The following is a 9,925-nucleotide window of genomic DNA, read 5'->3' on the forward strand; positions in this document are numbered from 1 at the left end:
TAATTAATATAATAAATTATATAAATAATATTTTAAAATAATTATACTAGATAATAATTTGATAGAATTGTTACAGGGTTAAACTGGCAGAACAAAATCTTTGGGAAGCGCGTGGACTATTGTGCCTATCTTCTCTTACTTGACACGTAATTAATTATTGGCCAATGGACTTTGTCCCATCTAAGGTTTTATTTTAATCCCGAAAGAATAATATGTTAATTAAAAAATCTAAATATTTATTTATAAACTAATTTTTATTAAAATTGTTATTTTTAACATTTATAACATTTTTTTTTAAGATAAAGTTTTAAAAATTGATATTTTTCCTTATTTTCAAATTTTTTGATAAATAATAATTGTTCTCTCCCTCTCAACAATAGCTCACCTTTTGATGCCTTTTCTCCATCTAAAATCCTCTCCTTTCAACTGGATTTCATCGGATTTAAAGAATTCAAACAAAACCCTTTGTTTAGATGATGAAAGTGTCATCCAAACAAATGTTTCTCGTCTAGAAGATGACGATGTGCTCAGACCAAGGGTTTGTCATCTTCGATGTCTACTCTTGGTTTAGACGTATCATTGTTGTCTAAATAACGTCTTTATTATCTAAACGAAATTTAACTGAAGAAAGAGAGTTTTAGACAAAGAGAAGACACTAAGAGGGAGAGAGAGGTCATTATTCGTTGGGAAATTTGAAAAGAAAGAAGATGTTATTTTTCAAAACTTAATTATAAGTGAAAAAATGTTAATTTTTTAAACTAAAAGAAAAAATAATGTAAATTTTTTGGGTATTAAAGTTTAGATAAAGAATAATAATTTTATCCTTTTTTAATAAAATTTTTTAATAAAAATTAATTCATAAATAAATATTTAAAATTTTTAATTATTATAAATATATTTTTAAGATTAGATAAAAATTTACATGAATAATAGCGGATGAGCCTTAATTATTTTCAACTTTGAAAAAGGCCAATCCACTTCATCGTGTGGATAGTGAAAGTCTTTATAGTCTTGGTCCAAGCCCAATTGTTTCATGGGAAAAAAATAAAAATAATAAATTATTTGTGTAATTTTATATATAAATAATAATATATTATTATATAATTAAATATTATTTTATTTTTAATTTTTAATTATTTGTAATATAACACTGTTATAACAAAAATATACACACGTTCATTGGTCAGCTTAAAAAAAAACACCTTTGATTTCATATCATTCTCAAATTTCAAAACCCAAAAATAAACGGCCCCTTCGCTTTCCCGTCTCTCTTTTCTCATCCGTCTCTCCAAAGCAAAGACTTGACTTAAAACACTCCAGCTTCCATTTTGTTTTGTTGTTTTTTTTTCTCCACTTCTTAAAAAATGGAGAACGAATTTGCTGTAAAAGGAGAGAGAGAAATGTCAATGTGTGGAAGCAGATATGTGCAGTACAACATCCTCGGAAACCTTTTCCAAGTCTCTTCTAAGTATGTTCCTCCAATTCAGCCCGTCGGTCGCGGCGCATACGGCATCATTTGGTATATTTTTTCTTTTTCCTTTCGAACTTTCTGTTTCTGTCTTTCAACTTTTGGAAGTAAAAAATCTGTTTTAGTTTTAAGCTGTGGAGCTTGTAAAAAGTAAATCGATTTTATAGAGATTCAAAATTTATATCCTAGTAAATTTTGTACTGTTTGGATATGATAAGGTTATGATTCTTTTTTTAATTATTTTAGTTTTTAATTTTACATTGTTTTGATTGCGTTTTTAATGATGATATTCTGTCGGTTCTTTCTATTTTAATCATCCATTAAGGTATGTTTAAAATTGAATTTAATTTTGAGATAGTAACATATTCATGTGTTAAACATTGTTCTGTGATGCAGTAGTGCAACAAATTCTGAGACAAAAGAACCGGTTGCTATAAAAAAGATTACGAATGCATTTGATAACATAATTGATGCTAAGAGAACTCTGCGCGAGATCAAACTCCTAGGCCACATGGATCATGACAATGTATATACTTTACTAAACTTTCACGTTTTCGATGTGTTTTATTGTGTGTATGATTGTTGTTTTGAATTAATTGTGCATGATTTGCAGAACAGATTATTTGTTTTTGATTTTCTTGTGCTGTGAAGTAGAGATATTAAGGCGGTTGTATGTTGTAGATTATCAAGATCAAGGACATAATTCCGCCGATGGATAAGGAAAAGTTCAATGATGTTTATATTGTTTGTGAACTGATGGATACTGACCTACATCAGATAATTCGCTCTAGCCAAGTTTTAACTGATGATCACTGTCAGGTAAATTGCTTGTTATCTTTCCTACTCATAAACTAGTGGTTTATCTAATTGAATGAACTCTTTGCATCACATATTTGCTCCATGGAGAAAAAAATTATCCACATGGTGGGTCTGTAAGATTGTTTCAAACATCAACTTGTGAGATGGTTTGCAATATTTTTGTGATCAGGCAGTTTTTTTTTTGATTAGTTTCATATCAAATGACAAAGCTTACTAATGTTTTCATATACCGAATGTATATTTGATTTACAAGTTTATAACATCATTTAAAGGAGACATAGTTTCATCCTTCTTTAACATGCCAAATAATTATTTTTCATGATTGATCCATTTAGGCTGAGAAGTAAAATTTGTTGTAGAGAAGATTAAAAAACTTGATGCTCTTTCCTTACTCATTCCACGTGGAAGTTCTAAACAAACCTTAAGAGATAACTCAACCTACAGTGTTGCCTTCTATACTATGTAACTTCTTACTTGATGATGCAATTATTCTATGAGTTATGTTTATTTTAGTTTAATGCAATATTTCATCATGCAATTTCACTTATTATATATACATTCTGCTATCAAAACCATGTAAATATGAAGCTTTTACTTCTGGCATGTCAACAAGATGTTTTGCATCAAATATAGAATTTTGGTCTAGTTAAATTTAGCATCTTCATTTTGTTATAAAGAATGTGTAACTAGATATTATCGCTGTTCTAAAGCAAATAATTTTCACAAATATGCAGTTTTAATGATTTCCCTATGCCAGTAGATAAACTGATGGTAGTCTATTTTCTAAGTGGGGAGGTTAAGTTCTTCTGAACATAATAAGTGTGTACTATAGTGTTTCAACAATACTTACTTAGAGTTGGAAACAGATTTTCAGATGCTGAATTGCTCAACCAGCTATACTAAGGTGGTTAATACTGTTATGTTGGAAAGAGAAGCCGCATTTCGCACTAGAGGCTAATAGTTCACTCTTTCTTATCCTTATATATGATCAAGGAGCGAAAATTATGTCTCATCTTTCATTCTTATTGTCAATTGTCATTACATGAGTATTACATTGCCAAAATTATGTCTGTTTGATTCAATGTTTATTATCTAGTTCAAAATTCAATGGAATGGCTATATATGAGCTTAAAGGCTTCTGAAATCAGTTATATGTTTAACAAATGAGCTTGTGTCAAGCAATAAATGGAAATAACTAATATAGCTTGTTTAATGTCTTTGGCAGTATTTCCTGTACCAACTATTGCGGGGACTGAAATACATACACTCTGCAAATGTATTGCATCGGGATTTAAAGCCAAGCAACCTGCTTCTTGATGCAGACTGTGATCTCAAAATTTGTGACTTTGGGCTTGCAAGGACCACTTCAGAGACAGATTTCATGACTGAGTATGTAGTCACCAGATGGTATCGAGCCCCTGAATTGCTGCTGAACTGTCCCGCGTATACTGCAGCAATTGATATTTGGTCTGTTGGTTGCATTCTCATGGAGATTATAAGGAGGGAGCCTCTTTTTCCTGGTAAAGATTATGTTCAGCAGTTGAAACTTATAACTGAGGTACTCATCCTTGTTATGTAGTTACCAACTTTTAAAACTGTCAAAGTAGCATAATCATGGTAAAGATGTAGTATAGGTGTTTCGAGAATTAAGTTATGAACTAGTTGCATATCTTGGTCAGTAAGGTATTATTTCTGATGTTAATTGCAATAAATTTCTTTATTTTTCCAAAACAGCTGCTAGGTTCACCAGATGATTCAGATCTTGGATTCGTAAGAAGTGATAATGCTCGGAAGTATGTCAAGCAGCTTCCACATGTACCCAAGCAACCCTTTTCTCAGAAGTTCCCAAGCGTGTCTCCACTGGCAATTGATCTTGCTGAGAAAATGCTAGTTTTTGATCCAGCCAAACGGATAACTGGTATGCCCCTTGGCACAATATATCTGCAACAAACCTATTAAGTTTTCTCATTCTCATATTGATACGAACATCTCTTCTTTTGATGCATGTAAAGTTGAGGAAGCATTGAATCATGCGTATCTATCAAGTCTTCATGAGATCAACGAAGAGCCCACTTGCCCGTATCCTTTCATGTTTGACTTTGAACAGACAACCTTGAATGAAAGAGATATAAAAGAACTCGTATTTAGAGAGTGTATGAAGTTCAACCCTGATATGATGCTTGAGTGATCTGACTGACACCTGTCCTTTGTTTACGTTGTTTGCTACGATAGAGTGATCGAAAGAGTTGATTATGGTTTGTAATGCTTGCATGTATATCGTATGTGTAGAAATTCTGTACTACCAGAAAAATTTGGTAGATGGGTTCTCCCTCCTTGTATTGATAGGGTGGAGTTGCAGTATGGAATTTATATAAATAACTGGATATTTTTAAGATACAACTAGTATTAGAGCTTAATCTTAGTTGATTGCGTACAAACAGAACTAGGTTTGTTGGTATTTTTTTTAGATCCCTCCAAATGTAACAATTTTATTAACAGTAACTGTCATTTGATCAAAGATCGATTGCCAGAAAAACAAGATGAGATTTGCAAACTTAAGAAAAAGCTCTACAGAGCCGAAACTGACCTAATATATCATCACTATTCAACTCCTCTCGTCCATGCTCATAACTCTGCTCACAATCCCAACGTTTTGCCTTCTAAGCTTATATTTGATTCTTTTCTCAAACACATTTATTGACTTATCGCTCAATTCCTTCATTTGGTATCGCCTTTGATATCGACGGTGTCGTTCTGTTAGGAAATACACCTATTGGTGGTTCTCAAAATGCTCTACGTGTTGACCCACCTCAACTATTTTTTTTTTTAAATATTCTCGGCAGGTGATCTGAAGGTTCCTTATATTTTCTTGACTAAAGGTAAGTCGTTAGTTTCTCTGTGGGTTATTCTATGTTGGGGTTCTGCCGATGATTAATGTTGTATTAATTATGTAAAAATATTTGGCATTGAATTTACACATTGGATATTGGAGTAGTAAAGAATGCATTTTAGTAAGTTCATTAGCCACGATTCTTAATCTACAGGAGGTGGTTTTCGTGAATCTGAAAGAGCCTCTGAGTTGAGTGAACTTCTGGGTGTAATTGTTCTACCTTCACAGTTTCTGCTACTTTCTGATTTTGGAAACTGATGGAGGCCTAATTATCAAGGTTTACTTTCGCAGGCCCAAGGGAACAAAAAAGGAAAGAAGCTCAGAGAATCCAGCAGCTGTTTCAAACCAGAGCCATATAGTTGGGGACAGTTTGGGAAATTCATCAGCTGAATTGGTGTTGAGTGAAATACTGCATCCAGAATAGACGAGCAGCAACTTTTGAAGGAGTGGGACCACCATTCTCTTAGGATATTTCACCAGTGTACATTTTGTAATGAGAGGAGAGGGAAGGTAGAGAGGAATGGTAATATTTTGTTGAGAAAGCTTTTGTGTGCTTTTGTTGGAGAGGGCTGGCTCTCAAAACCCTGTTGCTACTGTTCTTTTTTTCATTATTCTCGTTTCTATTTGCTTGCAATACGGACTTGATGCTATGGTAATGCTTTCTTTTCTTAAGCAGTAATGAATACAACGTGGAAGTTGTTTGCTCTTTCTTCATCTCTGTTTCTTGAATGCTATTGTGAAATTGCTGAGGATTGAAGTGAACACAATTGCATCTGCTCATTTATTTCTCTTTCTTTTTGCTGTGAGAATTGCTGCGGCATTATTGGGAAGTTGCTGAGTGTGATTTTAACCTGGAATTGGAGAATAGCAGAGTCTGGAACCAACTGAGGGAGCTGTGTTGCTGCTGGAACCTGACAGATTTTGAGACTGCTAGACACCATAAACAGGTTCCCATCAGAAACTAATATCTTACTCCAAACTCTGCTTTCTTTTATTGATAAATATGGTGCATAGTTCTTTTGCATTGATCAACTCTTTATATTGCGATTTCAATGCAGGTTGTACAATGCCATTCACCTTTTAAACAGCAGGCCAATAGGTGTGTTTTACACCGAGTATGATTTATGGCTAATTACCAAATTTCAAGGAATTTATATTGATGCTGACATTGAGGATCCCTTGTAATATTAATTAGATTTAAATGTATATCACGTGTTACAGCATTGTATGGGAGACTGGTTATTTATATGGTAGCATCTGAAAAAGGAATTGATTTGTTTTCTAAGTAGAGGGTTGGAGGATTGGTATCCGTTAGGATCAAATAAATAATAATTATAATTAATTAATTAATTAACCAAATATATTTAAATTAGAATAATATATTAGGTTTGATTATAGAATATTTATGATAGCATATTTGATTTGATTTAGATAATATTTGGATTTGAACTTTAAAAAATTGGAATTATAAATATGAGTGATTGGCATTGAGGAGGGGGAGGAAAAATATTTGTTATTTGGGTATTTGGATAGCCATTGGCTGATAAGGAGGCTACGGTTTTAGAGAAATGTTAACATCTCTTATTTGTTGTCAACATTATTTATTTATTATAATATTTTTTATTGGGTTTCTATCAAAGTGGTATCAGAGCAATATGATTTTGAGAATAGAGATAGTTAATATGATATAAGATGAAAATGGAAGATAGAGATTTGCCGGATGATTGACGCAATTGGAGATTTGAATTATGTGGGTGAACAAAATTTGTCTTCAAATTATGAAAGAATAGAAAACCCCAATCAAAATTGTGAATGTAATTATATAAGTCATGGGTGGTTCTTATGGTGGAAGAGGACAAATTGGATGAATATGATATTGTAATCGCATTTGACGAGAAACAAGAAGAAAGAGAAACTCATTTGGTTGAAATGGAAGGTTCCGACAATGAAATTGAGGAAGACAATGAAATTGAAGTTCAACCACCATCGCCATTATCTGAGGAGGAAGGTGAGGAAGTTATGAAAAAATCTATTCAACCACCATTGCCCATATCTGAAGAGAGAATTATAAGAAAACCTGTGATTAACTACAAAGACCATGGTCATTGCCCTTATCTGAAGAGGAAATCATAAAAAAACTTGTGATTGACAACAGAGACAACGAGATTAAGGTTGGACTAAGAATTCTTGCGGTGGATGATATTGGATTTGGCAAAAAAAAGGTTCTAAGGTTGGGATTTGAAATATACGTGATCGTACTTAAGATGAAAAATATTTGTTATTTGTGTATTTGGGCAACCATTGGTTGATAGGGAGATTACAACCTGATGAGAAGAGCTAACACCTTTTATTTGTTGTTAATATTATTTATTTAATATAATATTTTTTATTGGGTTTCTATAAGTACCACATGTTTGGCCACCAGGCATGACGACCTCTTGATATGCCCTTTGATTTTGTTAACACTGTGAACTGTTTAATGAGACAAACTTAAGTTGTATCCCTTGGCTCACCATGTGATGGTAGATATAAAATGTCAAATATCAAATCCTAATTGTTTGTGAGTGGTTAAGAATTTTGGTTCAAGAGCTCTGTGGTTCAATTCCCCAGGGGCATCTGACTTGGTATATAATTATATCCCGCTAGTTCTTGTGAGTGGTCGTAAGGCCTACCGTGGCTGTAAGGCTGCAAGTAGCTCTTGCTTCTCAGTTTAAAACTCAGATATATGGCAACAGTCTAGGGACTTTTGGGGGCAAGGATAAAAACAGATTTAAAGTATTGATTTTGTCCACATGTAGCAGGTCCAATTATTGCAGTTTACATCTCCAATGAATAATGATAATTGATAGGTAAAATATAACTGAATAGCTAAATGCCTGATAATTAATATTAATAGCCAGTGAAAAAACATGCAAGCATGCTTGCCAGAGTTGAAGAAAAAAATCTAAAATGAGTCACATATTCATCTGTGTTTGGTGATTTTTATATCTCGGTATGTTTGTCTCTATGTTGATTACATTTTATCATGGTACAGATTCGAGAATGGTTGATTGTTGCTGTTGGTAAAGGTGAACCGCTGCAGTGATGATCAGATATGGGTTTAAGTAAGCTTTTGTGACTAGTCTGATTGCTTGGATTATCTTCTTCCTTCACCATAAGCTTTGGAAATGTTCTAGCCTGAGTTTTTACTCCTAACTCATGATGTGTTTATTGATTTTATCTGCAGAAATGTGCTTTCAATGGATGACTATGCACCCTACTTTGACAACATTGACCCACTAGCACACCATAAGAAATGGACAATTGGACATGATGCTAATGAAACTAAAACGGTTACAGAGATAGCTTCAAGAATCTACTCTCAGAGAGTTCAGACAGCATTTATTGTTAGTGATTCTGTTGACCGAAGCAGAGACATTCTGGTTGCCTTATGTTTTTCCAATTTTATGTGATTATGTTACATATCTTATTTGAATGATGCTATATACATTTATAATAAGTACCAATTTGGGTACTGATGATGATGTATCATCGTGTGATTAAATAATTTTGAATTAAGATTAAAACAATACTCAATTATATAGTGATACAATATTATTAGTATCTAAATTGGTACTCATTATAAATACTCATGGTTTTTTTGATCTTATTTGCATCAATGAGAAGGCTTCTGATTAAATTGCAAACTATAGCTGTTATGAGATGCAAAGCTCTATGGCTCGATACACCTAGAAGAACAGTTAAGAATTTACCATAGGTCTTTTCTTTGGTAATGCTTTTATATCACTGTCCAAAAATGACTATGCTCTATTCCAATGGACCATAAATACTGAGACAAGTTTTCTTAAGAATGACATAGGTAGTGCAGAGAGGCCTGAACAATCCAACCTCTAAGTCTTTCCTACTTGCGGATCTTACTGTTCCTGACAAGAGATATAATTGTAGCTGAACTGGATCATTGAATTAAAATGTCCAGGAAATGCCTTGACTGATCCCCTATATTACAGGCTTGATGAGGCCTTTAATATGGTCATTTTCTAGTGGTTTTAAACTCGTTCTTTCCCCAGTTTATGAATCTTTTAGATCTTCTATATACTGCCTTCTTGTTTTGTTTCAATTATAAAATCTAATGTTGTTGAAATTTGATGCTTTGGCTCTGAATTAACTGGTGATAGATGTTGCTGTTAGGTTCATTGTGACATTTTAGGAACTGGAAACCCATTAGTATATTCCAGAATGCTGATACCGTGGTAAGCAACTAGTGTTATCTCTTCATCCTAATGCTTATTGTCACAGGCCGAATTTTCTCGACTTGCCTGTGCGACATCCTCAATGGGCCGTCTCGAGGATCAGTCTTGCATGCGCTCACATTTTGACTTATGATCACTGGTTTTGTCCTACCTTGAACTCATCAGGAAAGTGGTTCCAGCTCTCGACCAGTTTGTACAGGGTTGGCCTAGTCCCCTCTTCAATGCGCTACCATAGCAACATTGTGCACGTCTCGTGGCTAGAGCACTCCCAACTACAGTTATTGCATCACGAACCCAATGACCACGCACACTTGCTTTTAAACTCCCCATCACTCGTAGCTGCCCAAAGCTCTGTTAGGGCTCCCAACCTGAGCCCGTGACATACTCCTCCACTCAAAATGGAGCACGCCCTCGTGCTCCACTCAACTCGCAATATACCCCTAATCCTCCACTGGCCGCATCAAATGACCACACGATGAGTGTCCCCCATATTGGCTA

At 33.9% G+C, this 9,925-nt stretch overlaps 1 protein-coding gene and 1 pseudogene across 1 annotated transcript; both read left to right on the top strand.

The window, feature by feature from the left end:
* Positions 1 to 1,214: 1,214 nt before the first annotated feature.
* Positions 1,215 to 4,684, top strand: LOC123206836 (mitogen-activated protein kinase homolog NTF6-like). The gene is made up of 6 exons (XM_044624093.1): positions 1,215 to 1,519; positions 1,865 to 1,994; positions 2,150 to 2,287; positions 3,513 to 3,845; positions 4,022 to 4,205; positions 4,300 to 4,684. The coding sequence occupies exons 1-6, from the start codon at positions 1,365 to 1,367 to the stop codon at positions 4,473 to 4,475; spliced, it is 1,116 nt and encodes a 371-aa protein (XP_044480028.1). The 5' UTR covers positions 1,215 to 1,364; the 3' UTR covers positions 4,476 to 4,684.
* Positions 4,685 to 4,966: 282 nt separating this feature from the next.
* LOC123206831 lies at positions 4,967 to 8,821 on the top strand (annotated as a pseudogene).
* Positions 8,822 to 9,925: the final 1,104 nt, after the last annotated feature.

This window comes from Mangifera indica, unplaced genomic scaffold (assembly GCF_011075055.1).
Source record: "Mangifera indica cultivar Alphonso unplaced genomic scaffold, CATAS_Mindica_2.1 Un_0051, whole genome shotgun sequence".
NCBI classification, from domain to species: domain Eukaryota; kingdom Viridiplantae; phylum Streptophyta; class Magnoliopsida; order Sapindales; family Anacardiaceae; genus Mangifera; species Mangifera indica.

Coding starts and splice junctions, on each gene's coding strand:
- LOC123206836 (XM_044624093.1), top strand. CDS start 1,365: ATGGAGAACGAATTTGCTGTAAAAGGAGAGAGAGAAATGTCAATGTGT. Junction 1,520..1,864: donor GGCGCATACGGCATCATTTG/GTATATTTTTTC, acceptor TCTGTGATGCAG/TAGTGCAACAAATTCTGAGA. Junction 1,995..2,149: donor GCCACATGGATCATGACAAT/GTATATACTTTA, acceptor TGTATGTTGTAG/ATTATCAAGATCAAGGACAT.